This window comes from Liolophura sinensis, chromosome 9 (genome assembly GCF_032854445.1).
Source record: "Liolophura sinensis isolate JHLJ2023 chromosome 9, CUHK_Ljap_v2, whole genome shotgun sequence".
In the NCBI taxonomy this organism is placed as follows: domain Eukaryota; kingdom Metazoa; phylum Mollusca; class Polyplacophora; order Chitonida; family Chitonidae; genus Liolophura; species Liolophura sinensis.
The window spans coordinates 11,519,256-11,540,615 of NC_088303.1; the positions used below are offsets into that span (position 1 = coordinate 11,519,256).

Consider the following 21,360-nt stretch of genomic DNA (forward strand, 5'->3'; position numbering starts at 1 on the left):
TAATGGCAAATGAATCTGTTTAAACTCTTTTAATGCCCCCATAGCATGGAATTTTACCGATATTGGTGCGCATAGCAAGTCGTATTCATAAAGCACAAAACTTCCCCTCCCTCTCCGCCAACCTACATTTACGTAGGAGACAGACAGGTACGTTCAAGCTAATCCCATATTCGTGAATAATGTTACAAATCTAGAGATGTGTAACTATATGTCTATAATTCTGTACATCCCGGTGCGCATGGATGCATGTCAAACCTTTAAGGTCGTACGTGGGAAGGTCCCTCTGCAACCTGCGGATGGTCGTGGGTTTCCCCCGGGCTCTGCCCAGTTTCCACTAATCATAATGCTGGCGGCCGTCGTATAAGTGCAATGCTCTTGAGAACGGCGTAAAACACCAATCAAATAAATAAATAAATCAAATCTTTAAGGTGTATAAAAAATAAACATTACATTTAAGTTCAGATGAAAGCGTACGGAAAATTAGTTGTGAATGTGGTATATATGTTTTCGTTGTTTTTCAAAGAGAAAAAGACACAAAAAATGTTTGCATGGTGGGTATATGTGACCACCTTTTGGTGTCTTTGTACAGTCTTTGTGTAATAATCTTATAAAAGAGGATGTAACACATGTTTAATATATACATTTGCCCTAGAATTTCATCTTTTCAGCTGTGTTCATTTGGGATTTTGATCATATCTATAATTTTAATATATTCATAAATATTACCATAATTCAGATTAACTGCATATGTTTGGATATAAACAATAATTTCACATTCAAATAAATTTATCTGACATGCATCGCATCCTTATTTAAAGCATTATTATTATTATTATTATTATTAAATACCAAAAGATGGTCCCAAATACCCATCATACACAAATATCTTCAAATACCCTTGTCTCCTGAAAAAAAAGTCGCTAAAAAAAAAATACAAAAGACCACACTGGCAAACAGGTTTTGCCGCTCTTTCATCTGATTTTGGCATTATTTTTATGTTTTCTTCTCATTCACATTTTTGTTACAATCTCATGTCATTCTACCATATCCGTCATACTGCTTTATGCATATTTGCCTTCAAGTGGAGACGAATACATATTTGCCTACAGGTGGAGACGAAAGCGCATTTGCCTCCAGGTGGAGACGAATGCATGCATATGCCTACAGGCGGAGACGAATGCATATTTGCCTACAGGAGGAGACGAATGCATATTTGCCTACAGGTGGAAACGAATGCATATTTGCCTACAGGAGGAGACGAAAAAGCATATTTGCCTACAGGTGATATAAATTTTCAACCCTCTGGTGCATACATGCTAATCAAGCTGACGTTTCGTACCAATCCCTACATTTACATCTGTTTTCTAAACGTGTTTTCTCATATCTACACTTTATTATTTTAGCTTAACAGCTGAGTGTTGACTAAATCGGTCTATACTTTCGCTATATTCTTCAATAAACACACGTGTATCGTAGGCCCTACTTGTGAACAAATATCCCATAAATATACTTACAGTTCTGACCCTTATTGACACGTTCATTTTATCATTTTTAAGCGTAATGATATTAAAATTAGTATTATCAGTGGTATACAATAGGCCTACTTATCCATTTTGGGGAGTTTAATTTGTCAATAACTCGTAAATCTGAATGAAAAGGAAACTCATGCCATCTACATATAGTTTTCATGTCGTGCATATTGATTCCCATTCATAAACCATGCAGAGTTTTTCAGCCAATCAGAATAGCTGAGGTGCCGATAAGGATGACGTCACTCTGTCATACCGCCATTTTTGGTAAAAGCCGAGTGCTTGGCGAAATGCTGGGGTGCGTATGCTTTTCATTTTTACAAATTTATAGATTACCGCATAGAATTGTAAAGGTCATCGTCCGTACTTAAAAATTTTGAGCTTTGAATAAGAAGTGTTCATGATGGTATGTGTTAAAGACAACAGCGTAGCGTTGAAACCAGCAGGTGTCTGTTTTCGCTAGCGCGTTCAGTAGCACTGGCAGTACTTAGCCAACAGCAGCAGCAGTCTTGGCATGTTGTTGTTGCTGGCAAATGACAAAAATCAAAGTCTCACTGAATCTTCCGGACTTGTTTGTTTCTGTGAAGATCTCTGGGTTAATGATAAGTCGTGATTTCCAAGCCACTAGGTTTGCAGATCCGGCATTGTGGCCGCGATTAGAGGATAAGTCATAGGCGAGTTGTTAATATTTACAATATAGGCTACAGAGTTGATTATTCATGCGTAAAGACTTGAAAGATAAGAAAGATTTATTTATTTGATGGGTGTTTTACGCCGTACTCAAGAATATTTCACTTATACGACGGCGGGCAGCATTATGGTGGGTGGAAACCGGGCAGAGCCTGGGGGAAACCCACGACCATCCGCAGGTTGCTGGCAGATCTTTACCACATACGCCTGGAGAGGAAGCCAGCATGAGCTGGACTCACAGCGACCGCATTGGTGAGAGGCTCCTGGGTCATTACGCTGCGCTAGCGCGCTAACCGACTGAGCCACAGAGGCCCCGAGATAAGAAAGACTGGAATGTCTTAGAAGTTCGTTATCCATAATTTTGTTTACTGAATGTTGGACAGTACAGTAATTTGTGTAGGTATGATTGGGGTCAAATCTTCCAAGAGTGATTTCGTCAAAGATTATACTTTGTAAGGTATATAATCATATCATACATCTTTATATTTAAATCAAACATTAGTCAAGCTGTTTTGTTGGAAAAATACTAGTTGATTGGATGTTTAAATGGTAGAACGTGTCTGATATCATCAGTAGAGTAGATGTGCGTCAAAATTGGCAGCAAAATGCTTTATTTTGAGTCCATTCAGTGTAGTTAGATGTGGTTAGGCTGACCGGCGTTTCCAACATGTCCTTTTTATAATTACATATTGTTTATAATTACCAGTGTTATTACCAGTTATCTACTGATTTGATACAAGGGCCTGTGAGTGATGTGCACACCCTTGCATGCTGACAGTATGAGTGATGTGCACACCCTTGCATGCCGACAGTACGAGTGATGTGCACACCCTTGCATGCCGACAGTATGAGTGATATGCACACCCTTGCATGCTGACAGTATGAGTGATGTGCACTCCCTTGCATGCCGACAGTATGAGTGATATGCACACCTTTGCATGCTGACAGTATGAGTGATGTGCACACCCTTGCATGCTGACAGTATTAGTGATATGCACACCCTTGCGTGCTGACAGTATGAGTGGTGTGCACACCCTGGCATACTGACAGTATGAGTGATATGCACACCCTTGCATGCCGACAGTACGAGTGATATGCACACCTTTGCATGCTGACAGTATGAGTGATGTGCACACCCTTGCATGCTGACAGTATTAGTGATACGCACACCCTTGCATGCTGACAGTATGAGTGGTGTGCACACCCTGGCATACTGACAGTATGAGTGATATGCACACCCTTGCATGCCGACAGTACGAGTGATATGCACACCTTTGCATGCTGACAGCATGAGTGATACAAGGGCCTGTGAGTGATATGCACACCTTTGCATGCTGACAGCATGAGTGATACAAGGGCCTGTGAGTGATATGCACACCTTTGCATGCTGACAGTATGAGTGACATCCATGAATCATTGCCAAGTCCATGTCTCAAAATCTTATCTGATCAACATTGAGCTAAAATTGCTTAAGATGTATTCATTGCACTGAATGTTCTCAAGGTGATATTTTGGTAAATGGGCTATTCAGACACCATGATATGTGGACGTGACATTTTTATACATACATATGGATAAAGCTTCATAATAAAAGTTTGTCTGTAAAAGTTGGCCCTGTAATAACAAAAAATTAATTGCAGAATACATTCTACAGCAGGTTATTAATCTTGAACAATATGACCATATCTTGGATGACTTTTATTCACTATGTAACATACCCCTTTATATCCCCTACAGTCACGAAAACAGAAGCTCGAAGAATGATAAAACTGGAAAGAATCTTTCAACAGATACTATATCTTAGCCCTTTTGAACACTTTATTCACTTACTGTAGTTGTTGACCTAGGTTCACATGAAGCACATGTATCAGTTAGCAGAAGCTTCAGAAATTTTCCAAAGGAAGGTGTCTTTGAGTTGTCAAAATTTGCAGCATCCACTGTAATAGTACGTGTAGTACATCAGTATACAGATGCCTCTGTATTAATTAATCCTTCTTTGCACACATGAATTATACATCCTGTTAGCTTATGTGGGGAGTATATGTATTAGTTACAGATTGTGAATGTACTAGCTTGTAATCTGTGGTTGGTATGCATTGTAGATGATTGCTCCTCAAATGTATTAGTACAGGTTATATCTCAGCAAGTGTATGAGTACAGGTTATATCGCAGCATGTGTATGAGTGCAGGTTAAATCTGAGTAAGTGTATGAGTACAGGTTATATCGCAGTGTGTGTATGAGTGCAGGTTATATCTGAGTAAGTGTATGAGTACAGGTTATATCTCAGCAAGTGTATGAGCACAGGTTGTATCTTAGCAAGTGTATGATTACAGGTTATATAGCAACAAGTGTATGAGTACAGGTTATATCTCACCAAGTGTACGAGTACAGGTTATATCTCAAGTGTATGAGTGCAGGTTATATCACAGCAAGTGTGTGAGTACGGGTTATATCTCAAGTGTATGAGTGCAGGTTATATCACAGCAAGTGTATGCGTACAGGTTGTATCTCAAGTGTATGAGTGCAGGTTATATCACAGCAAGTGTATAAGTACAGGTTATATCGCAGCATGTGTATGGGTGCAGGTTATATCTGAGTAAGTGTATGAGTACAGGTTATATCTCAGCAAGTGTATGAGCACAGGTTATATCTCAGCAAGTGTATGATTACAGGTTATATCGCAGCTAGTGTATGAGTGCAGGTTATATCTGAGTAAGTGTACGAGTACAGGTTATATCTGAGTAAGTGTATGAGTACAGGTTATATCTCAGCAAGTGTATGATTACAGGTTATATCGCAGCAGGTGTATGAGTACAGGTTGTATCTCAGAAAGCCTATGAGTACAGGTTATATCACAGCAAATGTATGAGTACAGGTTATATCGCAGCAAGTGTATGAGTACAGGTTATATCGCAACTAGTGTATGAGTACAGGTTATATCACAGCAAGTGTATGAGTACAGCCTATATCACAGCAAGTGTAACATGAGAATTGTGAGAGCAAGATTTTAAAGTCTCAAGTTGGTATTTCTTCATAAGCCAAGATTCTGCTTGTTGACTATAAAACATCCCAGGGGTCTGGTCCCTGTGAATTGATTATTTTTATGCCATTGCGTAGTATTAACTGTTCATATCCAAAAATAATATAACTTCTGCTGCTTATACATGTAAAGGTAATGTACAAGTTTTCTATATCAAGGAAATAACCTAACTAGTGCCACAATGCAATGATTGGATAAGCATGATAGCTATGACTGCTGTCATTCAGAGATTATAGCTATTATCACAGCTATGATAACATGCATAGGTAATTAACAGTTTAACACAGAGGTACATATATGGTTAATCAGTAGGAACGGTGTGAGGTGGGAGAACTGAAATGTACACCTTATTTGTGAAGTCGTGATTCCACAGAACCATTGAAAATTAAGTAAAGCAAGTTTTGTATTAGGCACATGTAGCGAGGCACAGCTGTATTATTTGTTGTATTATTTGTTGTATTATTTGTTTCGAAAACATATAAATACATATATGATATAATACTCATGTGATTCTGTAAATGTCAGTGTAAATGTTAGAGGTCCGAAAATGCTCAGAATTCTGTAACAGGCTCGCTGAAATACATGCTGACTTACTGTAAGTTTATGTAAGCTATGGCAACCATGGCAAGCAAAGTTGGAAATAAGGTTTTTTTTTTTTTGGTCAGAATGAGATATTCAATTCAAGCGAAGCCTGATCAAACATTGATCTACCAGTAGTCTTATTCAGCTGAAATAAGACTATCTTTCATCTAGTGTTTTTACATTAAACCTTCATGAAACCTCTTCCCAATATAGGCTGAATCAAGTGAGAGCAGATAAAATCAGGTTGGATGTAGTTGACCTGTATTAAGTTTTTAACTCTCCAAATTGAATCAGTGTGACATGTGAGCTGGACTTCAGTGTTGTGGTTAATGTTAGGATGGAAAATCACATGCCTGACTAAATCTACAATATACGTTCCATCTACATGTGTATTTTTCATGTTTCCAGGGCTTGAATTTAAGGATTTTAACCCACTGGCCAGGTAGAGCTAGTGGTCTTCAGATATTACTAGCCCTCATCAAATTTCACCAGCCCTCAAAAATTCTGGAATTTCAGTTAACACACCATAATAATGTAGCGAGATCCTAGTGGTACTACTAAAGGGTCTTCGTTCTAACCTTGCAAGCCAGTAAATGTTTCACATGAACTCTTTCACAAGACACCCCTGATAGCACCTTGTGAATTAAATACTTCACTGTTAATGCTCCAAGTTGAAACTATACATTACGTATGATAATGCAAATCAACATAAATAGCAAAAGTTGCACGTAGTACATACTGTTAAAGTAAAAGACATCACCTGGCTAGAACATATTTCAATGGAAATCTGAACGCTCAAGCTCTCTAAAATTTGTTATACTTTATTTTTTCAATGAGATTTCACTGAATAAAATGTAAGACAAACTGACAATACTAAGCAATTGGATGTTGTGACTTGAGGTAGCCATCTTGAGAATTTTATGTCAGTACACCTCAACCCCCCTTTTTCTTTGACGGTTCAGCCACAGGAATAAACCACCACATAGCGAAATTCAGCTTAACCGAACTTCATTCATACTTTGCAAATGGTGCTAGCTACCGACAAACATGGAGGCAGTTGCTATCGTGTTCTGCGCAGCTCTTACCTAGACCCGTACTTTTCTATGATGTACCTTATATGTTAGTTTGAAGGAAAGGTGCGTATGTGTGTGTTTCATTCAACACTGTTGAATGGAGAACAAAATCTTTTCCGTTTAGCTTGCTAAAAATAGGACGCATTGGAAGTATTCCAGTATAGTTTTACGAACCTTTTATCACCATAATTTTGTCTACCATAGTTTTTACTAGCCAAAGCTAGTGGTTTCAGAACTATACTAGCCCGATGGCTATTTTCACTCGCCACAGGCCAGTGGACCTATACTAATTTTGAACCCTGGTTTCAAACGTCACAAATAGAGAATGTTTAAAGTTGTCAGGCTGGGACAAAGCATACAAAAGTCAGATATTATACTGTCAGCTTTGTAACATTCTGGCATTCAGTACGGTACTGAATAAAGTGTAGTGTTATGTTAACATGCTGATTCCTGCCAATACTTGTATTAAACCTTGTTGAGAGGTATCTGTTATGTCAGGTGACCTTCTCTGAAAGAACCTCCACTTTAAGACTCCACCCACCCCAGGCGGTACTTGCGTCTTCCTCACCTAGCCTGGTGTGGCATGGATGCGTGTATAGGTCTGTGTGAGTCAGCCGTATTCTCGGCTGGCTATATAACCTGATGAGCTGTGGCGATCACATCGTGTAGTAGTGAGCACTGTGGTAGGGACTACGCATCTTATATAACAGATCTCCTGGATATATAGTGTTGTCACATTTTACCTGGCTGTCACAGAGGGTGAACATTACAGGGGTGACAATTCAGAAATTTCAGGTGTTATCTGCCTAGCCTAAAGTAAAGACTGAAGCACGGATTACCAGTGTTTTCATATGCGTAAGTGAAATCCATAATGCAATATACTTCGTGTTGTGAATAGCTAAGAAATCAGTTGTCATGCACTTGTGTAGAATACCTCCGGTAAGTATAATGCATTTAAGCATTTTAGTGGCACTTTATGAGCATTAGGCTATTTGCTTTTGCGTTTCCCTTTGTGTATATATCAGTTACAATTTATCTTTCTCAATACTGTGTACATGTCCTATTGTATCGTTAATGTTACTCTGTGGTAGTGCCTTGTAGTATCCGTTTTTGTCTGTGGTGTGTAAAATTTACATTAAATGTCTAGTGTGATTCGATGTACAGATATTACACAAATACACGGAACATGCATGTACATGTACCCAAGTTTGCGATAAGTTTGCTAGCTGCCTTACAGTCAGGTGTAAAAATAGTGAAACAGAACATAGTTCTTAAGTATACAGCTGGGATAAGTTGTTTGTATATATTTGAAGCCAATCCCCTGTCTGTCAGTGCTGCTGGCAGAATAACAACATCTGCAGTCTGGCAGAGTAAATCTCAGCATTCTAATAGCGTTGTAACAGTAATACTTCATATAAGTGGAGACGGTCTGTAGGGAATTGGAGACATGAGGATAATGACACTCCAGTCTGCATAGTGTAAATCACTAGATCATGGGGCTTACTGTTTTGATAGACTGAGGTCACACTGGTAGAGAATGTATAATGATAATGTTCATTTACATTGATAACTTTATAATTTGTATTGTATTGTTTGTACCCCAGTTCAGTATTAATTCATGTACTGGTGTACATGTATGTGTATATGTATATTTGTAAACTCTTTATTAAAACGTTGAAGTTTTTTAGCATATACATCATTACAATACATGTATACATATCAAAATATACCTCTGTCAGCATGACACAAGGTATGATAAGGAGTGAGTGTAGTTAGAAGCTGACAGGTGTGTGGTGTACTGTAATCTGAGTGTAAACAGTTGGTAAGATGTGCCTGCCTTAGGGCTCTTACCTGTCTGACAGCTATTAAGATATAACTACAGATTAACCGCTTGACTGCACCTCAGATCAACATAAACGGGCTCAATTATGTGTGAACAAATTAACATCAGTGTTACAAGGATGCAATGTAAAAAGAAATCAGAGGACTTGTGATTGCATACTTCATGTACAATGACATATCCAGGGTTTTGCTATGAGGACAAAGTAATAGTACTGTATAAAACAGGTGCATACAAGTACGTGTAGGCTGTAGCTTTCCATCAATTACACCCTGCAAAGAAACAATACACTGTACATGTACATGTAATTATGCATGCTTCTGATTGATCGTTGCTATACCACGCAGCTTTAGCAGGTATTCCTTGAGTAACAATACTTGGGTAAAATGTCTTTAATATGTCCTTGAGATCTGAAATGCCATTTTAAAGGTCATTTTAGTGATGTTTTCTGCCTGCCTATAAAATTGAAAAGAATTGAAAATAGCAGAAAAAATAGTAGATTTTTTCAAGATCCTTCCATATTAATAACATTTACCATAAAGGTGGGGCAGTTATATTTACATGTATGTAAATACTAAGGGATATGAATAAGCCTTCAACATTAAAGATAATGACAAGCAGTTAGCTCACGCCACAAGTCACATGTAGATGTATTGACAAAAATTTGTAATGTAGATTTATCGCCGGAAACAGAAATGTACTCGTACAACGTTTGTCTTGTTAGAAAACATATACTGGGGTAAAATTAAGTTCTGCAGTGCTCAAAAAGATATTTAAAAAAAGACTCGTTGTCTGTTAAACTAGAAGGTTCAAGAGTACTTTACCTTTGTATCATACATGCACATGCATTGTTGAAGCACTAAGTGAAATTGTTCACCACACAGAGGGAGCATTGTCTAAAGGTTAGCCATTGTACAGCTGTCGTGCCTGCAATTATAAAGTGTATGAAATTCTTCTTTGTTCTCAGAATTCTCAAATCAGTGTATAAAATTTAACCTTTAAAATACTTAACGTTGTTCAGAAAACAAAGCCTAAACCCTGAACATTAGGTACCCTGTAAATTGTGAGGCCTTTGTCTGGTGATACATATACATGTGAAGCTATCATTTGCCCTGTAAGTCTCACATGTTCCATTTGCTGCTATCCAGAAGACCAACCTCAAACATCAAGTCCAGCTGATAAAATGCATGTATGTGGTCCAAGTTCGCATCAATACATCAAGACTTGTACAGTTTCTACACGTACATGTTTCCCATCAATACATCAAGACTTGTACAGTTTCTACACGTACATGTGGGGGGCCTCCGTGGCCAAGGTGGTTAGCAGACCAACGAGGCACAATCAGCCTCTCACCAATGCGGTCGCCGTGAGCTCATGTTCAGCTCATTCTGGCTTTCTCTTCGGCTGTATGTGGGAAGATCTTTCAGCAACCTGCGGATGGTTGTGGGTTTCCCGCGGGCTCTGCTCTGTTTTCCCTGACCATCATGCTGGCTGCTGTTGTATAACTGAAATATTCTTGAGTACGTCGTAAAACACCAATCGAGTAAATCAAATCATATACAAGGATGTCCTCTTACCGTATTTCTTCTAATTTCTATGACAGATATAAGTAGTGCTGAAAGCAAAGAAGTGCACTTCTCTCTCAGTTTTTGGGAAAGTAAAGATATGATTATGTTGGCCATTAGATGTACTGACCATGTGAAAAAAAGGAAAACTAAATATTCCTGCTACAATTACATGTTTATCAGTTAAAAAGAGCAGCTCAGGTGTCCCAAAAATTAAAAGAATTAGGGTGATTCTGATATTCCTAGAACTTTACATGTAATGTATTGATTAAAACAGTACATGCCCATTTAGCTGTCTGGTTAAGCAAGTCTCCATTGTTGTGTACACGTTCCACATTGTACTTGTATATTTGTAAGTACATGTACATCATAGATTTAGAAAGAATTTGAAATCAGGTCATCCCATTTACAATTTTCTCCCATTTCCCTGTATTTCCCATGTTAACTTTGTCAGAGTAGGGTGCATCAAAGACCCCACCCCCCTGGCTACACCTATGATGTACATGTATTCTATCAGCCAAGTGATCGTGCTGATGTTTTAGTATACCTGTAACTTGTGGAGTGGGACTATGAATGGTCCTGTACAGACTTTTGTACTAATTCAGCCCTGAAGCCTCCCTGTTACATTCCATCTGTTCATGCCGCATAAAAGCAGCATTATATCACTAGAGTGGATCACCTTGCCCTGGCAGTAATCTGTACTACTAACTTGTAGCCTCTTTGGAAAAAATAGATTAAAAAAAAATCAGTGCCTACTTATTATTCAGTTATGTGGAGAATATTGGAAATGTCATTATTCGTTTGCTGTAGTTTAATGCTGTGGAGCAGTTTTGACATGTCATTAGTGCGAAATTCTGTACCTTTGCAGAGAGGACTACTCCATGGCCTGCCTTTATTACTAAATGGTGCTTATTCCAATATCATACAATGTAATCATTAAATTGAATTACCTCTGTCTAACTTTACATTTGGACACCTTAGTACAAATTAGATGTCTAGTTCAAGGTGCTTTACTGCTTGTGTCATGTACATTGAGTGGTATTTGATACACCTGGCAGGTTCAAGTTCTGCAGCCTGGTGTTACATGTATGTAGATGATGTATGCACATTACTGTACATGTGTACATGTGTGCATGTGCATTTACCTGCTGGTAATGTGTAACTGTGTATTAACGTCTCCTGCTGCTGCACATTTCATATATCATATTTAGGATCATGTTTGTAACAGAGCAAAAACAAACAAAAACAAAAGAAAAGAAGAAAACTCATACTTAACAGTTATTGTTAGCTTCTAGGGCCCTACACATTTTCAGGAAAAACTCCCAAAATACATGTAAATTTCTCATCAGATGAAATTCTGTTACCTGTATAAAGTGTTTTATTTTTTTTCTGTGCCTGAGAAATTTTGTCACGGACATAAATCACATGTCATATTTTTTAAAAATTAGGACAGATGCACATATGGTGTATTGTATGCATAAATTGTTAACAGGATGGAAACATGACTCATTGTGTTTCTGTTAATCAGTGGAGAGAATGGCTTCATGACATACATGTACATGTATAATAGGCAGGAGAATACCTGTATTGTAGGTAGATGTCAAGGTGAACACAACTGTGTTTTTATAGGGTGACCCATCAGGTGTATCCATAAATATGGACATGCTAGCCAGGTACTGTGTCACGGTGATTTGGTCAGGTATCTCTTTATCAGGTGTGGTATCCGTGTAGAGATCAATGACAGCCAGATAAAAATACTTATCTCCATCTCTAAAGGTGTACTAGGTTGATTGTGCAGTTGAGATGCAGGCATTCGGATCAGCACACCCGAGGTATGTACAGGTAGGCCCCCCACCTGTAATTAGAATGCCACTCACAAAGCCTGGCCTGATTCCACATGTCAGTGAGTTACTTCAGTGGGCAGCAGATTTATTCTGGCAGAATCTGTGTGGGTGGGGCTACATGTAGGTCTGTGGAAGCGAACAGTGAATGTGTGTAATTTGGTAGGCAGAGTACCAGGTCTTTGTGGAAACAGAACAGTGAAGGTATGTGTAATTTGGTAGACATCTAGAGTACTTAAGTCTTTGTGGAGACAGAACAGTGAGGATGTGTGTAATATGGCAGACAGAATACTAGGTCTGTGTGGAGACAGAACAGTGAAGGTATGTGTAATATGCTAGACAGATAGAGTACTAGGTCTGTGTGGAGATAAAACAGTGAAAGTGTGCGTAATTTGGTAGACAGAATACTAGGTCTGTGTGGAGACAGAACAGTGAAGGCGTAGGTAATTTGGTAGACACAGTACTAGGTCTGTATGGAGACAGAACAGTGAAGATGTGTGTAATATGGTAGACAGAATATTAAGTCTGTGTGGAGACAGAACAGTAAAGGTATGTGTAATTTGGTAGACAGAGTGCTAGGTCTGTGTGGAGATAGAACAGTGAAGGTGTGTGTAATATGGTAAACAGAATACTAGGTCTGTGCAGAGACAGAACAGTGAAGGTATGTGTAAGTTGGTAGACAGCTAGAGTACTAAGTCTTTGTGGAGACAGAACAGTGAAGGGTGTGTGTAATTTGGTAGACAGCTAGGGTACTAGGTCTGTGACAGAACAGTGAAGGTGTGTGTAATTTTGGTCGATAGCTAGAGTACCAAGTCTGTGACAGAATAGTGAAGGTGTGTAAAATTTGTTTGACAGCTAGGGTACTAGGTCTGTGACAGAACAGTGAAGGTGTGTGTAATTTGGTAGATGGGTAGAGTACCAAGCCTGTGACATGAAGGTGGCTTGGTGAGTAAACTGAATCATCTTTGAGAGTGCTGGTAAACAGAGGACATTTAATAGATTCCAAAAAGTTTATGAAAAACTTTGAAAACTGTTCAGACATTCATGTTTTGGATATCTTGTATCCATGAACTTGTAGCACATGTATATTAAGAGCACTACGACTTGGAATGAAGTAACAGTTTTGTCTTTACATGTACAAACATGATGTTGGAGTTACTTAGATCTGTCTGTCTTAATCCCAGCTTAAATATTAAATACTTTTTAAGTGCTGGTATCAGTTTTGTGGATGGGTTTCAAAGATACCAGTGTGCATGAAAAACCATGTAAACCATGTATATAAGGTGTATATATATGCTGCAGGTCAGCAGAGGTAGAGAAATCTCTGTGTTAGTGGCTGTAGTCAGCCTGTGTGTTGAAGTACAGGCTTACAGGTTTCCTGTAGGTAGAACTGATGGAGGTAGTTCGCTGAGAGTGTAGTCTAAGCAACAGTCAGGTAGCACAGTGGTATAATTCTCGGCTGTGCCCGTAGGAGTGAGGTGTGTATTACAGGCAACAAAACTGGCCAGCATAGAAACCCGATGAGCCGTAGTGTACATCTATTACCTAAACATTGATTGATCAGTGATGTGGAAGATACAGTTACAGTACATGTACATTCACTATTCGCACGAACTCATAGCGACTGGAAATGTGCCATAGAATGGCCTAGTTCTTCAGCATTGTTATAGGTAGGTGAAAGCCACGTGTCTCAGTGGCAGTGTAGATGCAGTTTACGTCTCAGTGGCAGAGTGGATGCCACACTCAGAACCGAATTTGTAGAAAGGGAAAACAAAATACATGTACATGTAGTAATATGCGTACTGTGTTCTCTTGACAATTTCGCATGTAAATGTCTGTCACACATATAGGTAATAAGCCATCACAAAATGTACACTGTCTAATATCATCCTTTGTATAACTGTGGGTTAATTAAGGATCCAGGTAACTCTGGAAATGTTTTATGACATGATGATGTGTAATGTCTATACAAACATTGCTACTGGTCAAAAATTGAATCTATAATGTTCCATTAAGCCAAGAAATTGTCTATACAATGTCTATCTTGGTAAGCAATTGGCCAGCCAGTATTGTGTGATTCACCTGTGAAGTGAAGAGGGAGCAGGAATGGATGTTCCAGTTGGCTGAGTCTCATACATGTATATTCTCACACAACACCAGTCACCAGCCTCCACAGATGAAGTCTACACATATAGGTGAATGGTGCATGTACATGCAGAGAGCAGTAGAATGCCAGAAGCTTGCCACATGTGTGCTAGTTGTTAAGTAGTGAGTGTCATGAGCCACTGAGAACACTTATCTTGTTGTCAAGTTGCTGTTCTACTCATAAAATTATTAATTAAATTCAGCAATCATATTTGCAAGGTACTCAGCATTTACATGTAGGATGTTTTGCAGACATTTTAAAATAGCTATTTGGTTTATGTGCCAGGTTTTATTTTATTTTTTTATTGTTTTTTTTTTATTGAAATTGTATATGTTCACTGCTCGGAAAATGAATTATTCTTTGAATTACCCTTTTATGTGTGAAAAATGTTACAAATGTAATCACTCTGCACATTGTCAGAATCTACAAAAAAAAAATCCTTTTGCTAAGAGGCATCTAGAGTCTAATATAGACGTGTGGTTGCAGAAATTTTTAGATTTTGGCCGTGTAGCAGTACAAGTACCTGTATTACTGCAGATGTGCGTAGAATGGGTTCTGATCAAGAACCTGTTCGTGTATTTGGGGCAATATAGAGCTGAGAGACAAAACATGAGCATTGTGTATGGATCTATCTTTAGAAGGTTCTGGAATGGTATTAGCCAGGGCTGCCTGGCATGGGGGAATAAGCTGTGGTCAGGTTCCTGTAGTCAGTGTGTGTGTCTAGCTGTGGAGGTACTAAGGAGAGCTACCTGTTTGTGATATCCCACCCCAGTACACACAAACTCGCCCCCACAGACAAGCATGTCCAGCTGACTAGCAGCCCCAGCAGCTGGTCCATGGGATAGGTGTGTGTTTGTCTGACAAACCTGACTGTATACAGATCACGGCTATCTTTAGATTGCTGGCCTGGCCAGGGTAATGGATGTCATCCAGAGACAGGCTCATCCGCTATACTCTGCATGTAATGTCAGAGCTGGGCATTTCTTGTGGGTGGGGTAGGAGCACACTTGTGTTCACTTGCTTCAAGACTTACTTGTACATGTTCACAAGTTAGACCAGGCAGTGTTGTCAAATAGAAACTAACTGCTTGATGGTTACTGAATGTGTCTGACAATAAGAATCCCACTTGTTAGCAGGGTAATTGTATAGTAGTAATATCATCTTTTTATAGTGAATGAGTTAACTGCACTGTAACATGATGAGAATTTAATAGTAACTTGTAGTGGGGGATTTTCGGTGTTTTGATGGAAAGGAAAATGAGAAGTATCTTAACGGTACTACTACACCTAGCAAATGTTGCATACGGCAGTGTATAGAAATCCCAGTATTTGGACCAGTTTTCCTGTATCAGTAAATTTATATAGACTTTAATGGCGTTCAGATTTGGCCGTGTAATAATTCTCCGTACACTTTATATAAGCATGAAAGTTGACGTTGCCACGTTTAGAGTTTTGTGGTACAAATAAATTAACACACATCTTAGGTTTAATGTAATGCAAATACATGGAATTCACAATTGGTATTTATCTCCTTTTCCTTTCTGCTTTCAGCAGGATATAAGTGGATGAACTTGGTCACTGCTAACAAAGGACTGAAATTTGAACCACCTGTGTTACATCAAAGCTGATCAACAATTGCTGGCCTGACGTCCTTGATTGAGGAGCAATTGAGACGTGTTCTAGAGCTACCTGATTGTGGACTCATCTTGTCATCTGTATTGGTCTGCATTACTTAGGAAGGATGAGCACTAATTCCGAACCATCAAACCATGTGGTGTTGTATGTGAAGGGGGGTAAGACAGGCACTACACTTGGGGCGTGTCCCTTCTGTCAGCGCATGAACATGATCGTCAAGCTCAAAGCTGAGGGCGGAGCACTCACCTATGACTTGGAGATTGTTGACAGCACCAGACCATCTAAAGAATTCCGTAAATTCGCTAACCGCCTGCCAGTGCTGAAGCATGGAGAAGAAGTTCTGTCGGACAATGACGAAATCGTAGATTATCTGGAGGCTAATTTCCCCGATCCTGGTCTGAAGTTTGACAATCCGCTGGCTAATGCAGTCTGCCTGGAGGTCTTCTCCAAGTTTTCCTTCTACATCAAACAAGTGAGCCAGTCTGCCGAGCACATGAACGCAGAGATGTGGAGAATCAACGACTACCTGGACCAGGCCGGTACCAAGTTTCTGGCCGGCGACAAAATATCCAACCTTGACACGTTGATGTTGCCCAAATTGCAGCATATCAGAGTGGCTGCTAAGGCCTTCAGGAATTATGAGATGCCAGAGAGCATGACGGGCACCTGGCGCTATCTGAAAAATGCATATGAGCTGAAAGTCTTCAGAGAAAGTTGCCCATCTGATCAGGAGATTGTACATCACTGGAGCTCTAAGCCGGAAGTTACACCCCTGCCAGCCGACAAACAGCGCTACTATTGCACGGACTCTGAACCACGCTACAGTATGTCTGTCCCTGATGGCATTTGAACCACATCCTCCCTAACACACTCATTGTGATATTATTAATATAAATATAAGAATGACAAGTATCTTGTCATTTTAATCAGTAATGCCTAGTGTGACTGTATAAGACTGGAGGCTAAAACTATTTACTCGTTAACTATGTGACTGTACATGTAAATGTTCATGTGGCTTGTACTGAAGTGTCAAAATACTGCATTCTAATTGGATGAAATTGATCAGCATTCTTGCCAAGGGTTACTGGCCAGAATTCTGTCTCTATATATGAGAATAGTTGACTTTTTGTGAGAACAGTTGACTGTATTTGTGAGAACAGTTAACTATCCATGTGAACAGTTGACTGTAACCATGAGAGCAGTTGACTGTATTTGTAAGAACAGTTGACTGTAACCATCAGAACAGTTGACTATTTGCAAGAACAGTTGACTATTTGTAAGAACAGTTGACTGTAACCATCAGAACAGTTGACTATTTGCAAGAACAGTTAATTATCCAGGAGAACCCAGTGCCTGCTGCATCATGCCGTCTGACTGAATCTCTGAGATCCCCTTTTCCTGGGAGACATATAGTCATTGCCACTCCTTTTTTTTTTGTTATGTGCTTAAAGAAAAGATCTGAACAGGTTTTGTTTCTTTTGGTGACCTGAAATGTGCATCATACTCAGTCCAGCTGTTCATGATGTTTCCAAGGCTTAATCTCTCTCACCCTTCAGTGATTTTATCAGATGTATTTTGGGTTATTATTTTTATTTAGAAGGTATGTTTTGCTGTATGATATCTGATTGTGATGGGGATGCATGCTATTTATCAGGAGAGATACAGTTTATCAACAGAAAATAGAACAGGATAATATAGCACACTTGACTGAGCGTCAGTGGTAGGCCGTAACATATCTTACATGAGCGCATCTCCTTCATGGGACTGGCCAGTACATGTACATCATCTAGCGTTATGTGCAATACGAAGGGATCAGTTTATGCACATGAGATATGATCATACACAGCCACTGTTATAAAGCAGATAATAAAATAATTGAATAAGCAGGTGCCATCTTATTTCCCATTTACAGATTACACAGTAACATATCCTTCATGTAAGACAGATTCAAATCAGACAACTCTCGTCTGCTGCTGTTTCAATCCTGTTTACATGCAAATGAAGTACTAACACTGGTAGTTGTACATGCAGAGGGGTTGGTAGCAGTTTCTAGCCTTTATCTTCTTTCTTCCTTGTGCTACATACAGAAAGCGTGAAATCTATTAAAATGACCATGGTGTATAATTTATCATTCAAGGTCAGTCAGTGTCAGGTGGTGCATGTATTTTTAGGACTCAAAATATTTGAATATCTGTATGCTACACTTTTGCAAAAAGGAGGAAAATTATGATGCCCCACGAGGCCTTCAGATTTTATGATTTAAGTGAATTGCATTGACTTTCATCACATATTTGCAAACCTGTTACATGTGCAGTAATTAACCTGTAATACATGTATTATGTATATGCTAAAGTAAGTTGTTGTTGCTCCAAGTAACAATGTAAATGAACCCAAACAAGCCTTTATCCAAATGCCTGTATTGACTTACATATGATTTTACTCACATGTAGTATCAAGTGTTCAGTGCATATGGAGCCAGCATGTTGATGTGGTATGGACTTGCCCAGTCTACAGACCGCTGGCCTGCCTTAGTCATCTTCTCCGGACCATGCAGACTTAAATGTTGTTACCAAATCAAACTCGGCTCGTGTACAGGATTTCAACAGGGGAGCAACAACAACTAGGGTTGTTGTTCTCTGAAGGTTTATTTTCCCTGTACATTTGTTACATGAAAATGAGGTGTAGATGTAATGATGTCTTAAATAATATTCATGTAGAGAATAAAACACTATTAAACGAAGAAGTCAGTGACCTGTGGGGGTTACTTCGGTAAAAATCTAATTTGTTCATCAGGAGGGCTACATCTACATGCAAGTCCTCGGTATATGGTGCAAATATTGTTTCCAATTTTATGTTAACCTCTTCATTTTCCTCGATGCCAAAATCTTTAAATCAACGATCTGCGTGATGCATTTTAGTTTTATATGTTAATGTAGTAATAATAATAATACCTGCCTACATGCTGCGTGCATGTATACATAATTCTTACACTGCTTTAATTCTCCTGATTTTTGAGACAGATATTAGTAGTGTTGAAAGTAGAATAATACATTTCTTTATAAGCCTTTTGGAAAAGTAAAGCTATGAGTATGTTGTTCAGTAGATGATCTAACCACATGGGAAAAAAGAAACTCAATATTCCTGCTACAATTACATATATATTCTCTAAAATGATCAGACCAGGTGTCCCTAAAATTAGAAGAAATGGGGTACTTGCAGGCATATCACAGTTTTAAGTTTGTTGCACAATTCAAAATTTAAATTATGAATAAAATCAAGTTAAAGTGTGCAGACTTACCATGTCAGAAAATTATTTGCCTGGTATTTTACAATTTATGTACCCTGGGTTTAAGGACATGTATACGCATGTTGTATGGCTGAAATATATGCTGTATAAGAATGATGGATGGAAACTGTTAGCAAACCAGATTAGCCAGGTCACGAAAAATGGTTCTGTACTTGCATACTGGGTGCTGGAGTGTGTATATGTACACAGAGGAGATCCTGCATGTAAATTAATGTATGGATTCAAGTTGTTGCGCCTCTGTTAGTTTATGCGACACTGCTGTGGTGTGAGTTTAAATGAATCATAATTAATGTGCAGCATTTCCCCAGCTTCCCTGAATTACTGACATCAGGTTATGGGTTTAGAGTTGATGTTTCCTGAGTAACATGAATTGTGGTTGTATTTCATGACAGAAATCACCCTGTGTTTGTGGTAGCTCCTCCTTTGTACATTTGTTATTGTATGGGTTTATGACTTAGCTCCTTTAGCTGCTTTTAATAACATCTCGAACATAATTCCTATTTGAAATTTAGTGAAGCTTATTTTACTTTTTACATTAAGGTTACATCAAATGTTCTTTTTATTTTTCAAACCTACAGTATGTATAGACTCAGTTGCAATTAATTGATGAGCTGTTAGCCTGTATTAGTTGGTTCAGATTTAAATTAAGAAAAAAAAAAGTCATTTGTAACAATTTTCTAAACAAGGTCTTTGGAAAGATTCTGTATGGGGCTGTATATAACCTATATTTTAACTGAGCTGAAGGAAATCAGCAGTTTTAGACCCTTAGTCTAAGCAGATGGCATGGTTATATTATTTATTTATCTATTGCAAAGTAGACTAGAAAACTTTTTTCCTTTACATTTTTTATTGTTGAATATAGTTGAACAATTTTTCACTTTTGTATTTATACGTTTTAGATCTGTTGATGGTTTTTCGTCATGTTTTTATTTTCTCTGATTATAATATGAAAGTGTAGGCTAACCTTTGTGTGGAATGGCTATATTTGAAGTAGCATTAGTTACAGCCTCATGCAATGAGATTACACATGTGGACTTAGCATTTTAGTTCAGGGTTGGCCACACAGATCTCAGGAAATCAGTTTCTAGGGGGGCGTCTTCTTTTTACTGCAATACGCTGTTGTGAGCCAACATTCTGTGAGATTTATACATGTACATGAATGAAGTGAACCCCACATAAATTCTGTTCATGTATATTTTAATAATCTCAGGCTATCCACATTGCTGGATTAATGGGCAAATTTGAAAACAATTTTCATTATGTTTGACAGGTTAGTCAAACATTTGAGGAATTAATGGATTTAAAATGATCATCAAAGAATGATTCTGCGATCAGGTCATCTGCAGAATGTAAGCTGTTTCTTGAAGACCACCCCTGTAAACTTTGGCAGCATGACCCAACTGCCGTTCAGCCTCAGTGTCAATTCCTCCACTGCTTGTGTTGTGTCTTGATGTAGACCACAGTTGAACACTTCTGAACACAGGTTGCTATAAAGTGTAGACATATTATCATTAAATTAACTTATTTACTTTATGTTGCATTACATTGTGATGTTTTTATCTTATTATTTTCCCCAAATTGTGCTATTTGTTGTTAACTGAGTTCCCTGGTTTTAACACAAGTTACAATAGGTAACTGAATCTTTACTTCATTGTTCATTGTATACCACTTGAAATTAATTATGGTCAGAAATTATTTCAGAATAATAGAGAATTAAAACCCTTGCAGAAAAAGTCAGCTTTTTGTTCTGTTTTTTTTTTAAATTACGAAAGCCTACAGTCTTAATTGTTGTACACTGCGATGTGTTAATGTTTCTTGCAATGTATTAATGAAGGAAACACTACTAACATGCTTGAAATTAAGAATGGATTGCAAAATGGCGATACATCCCAATCATTTATTCAAAATGGCCAAAGCATCTGACTTATCAATGGTAACCCAGGCTTATAACCTTTCATACATGTAGTTCGGTGAATGCAGCAGTATTTGTCCTTTTCTGGCATTGTGCTCTGTATAAGGGAATTAGCCAAGTACATGTAGATGCATTGGTTGGCCTGGAGGGAGTATGCAGAGGGCTTGTGTTTATGGTCGAGTGTCTGCCTGGTTGTACTT

General features: G+C 38.5%; 1 protein-coding gene across 5 annotated transcripts; it reads left to right on the forward strand.

The window, feature by feature from the left end:
* The first annotated feature begins 1,796 nt into the window (after positions 1-1,796).
* Positions 1,797-20,978, forward strand: LOC135474733 (chloride intracellular channel exl-1-like). Of its 5 annotated transcripts, none has more exons than XM_064754304.1 (2): positions 1,797-1,827; positions 15,861-20,978. In XM_064754304.1, the coding sequence occupies exon 2, from the start codon at positions 16,048-16,050 to the stop codon at positions 16,789-16,791; it is 744 nt and encodes a 247-aa protein (XP_064610374.1). In that variant the 5' UTR covers positions 1,797-1,827; positions 15,861-16,047; the 3' UTR covers positions 16,792-20,978. The 5 variants fall into 5 exon arrangements, with proteins under 5 accessions (XP_064610374.1, XP_064610377.1, XP_064610373.1 ...); XM_064754307.1 differs by having other exon boundaries at positions 1,815-1,827; positions 15,858-20,978; XM_064754303.1 differs by lacking the exon at positions 1,797-1,827 and adding an exon at positions 7,611-7,770 and having other exon boundaries at positions 15,858-20,978.
* The last annotated feature ends 382 nt before the right edge of the window (positions 20,979-21,360 follow it).

What these genes read in the sequence shown, in the direction of transcription:
- LOC135474733 (XM_064754304.1), top strand. Translation starts at nt 16,048, where the DNA reads ATGAGCACTAATTCCGAACCATCAAACCATGTGGTGTTGTATGTGAAG.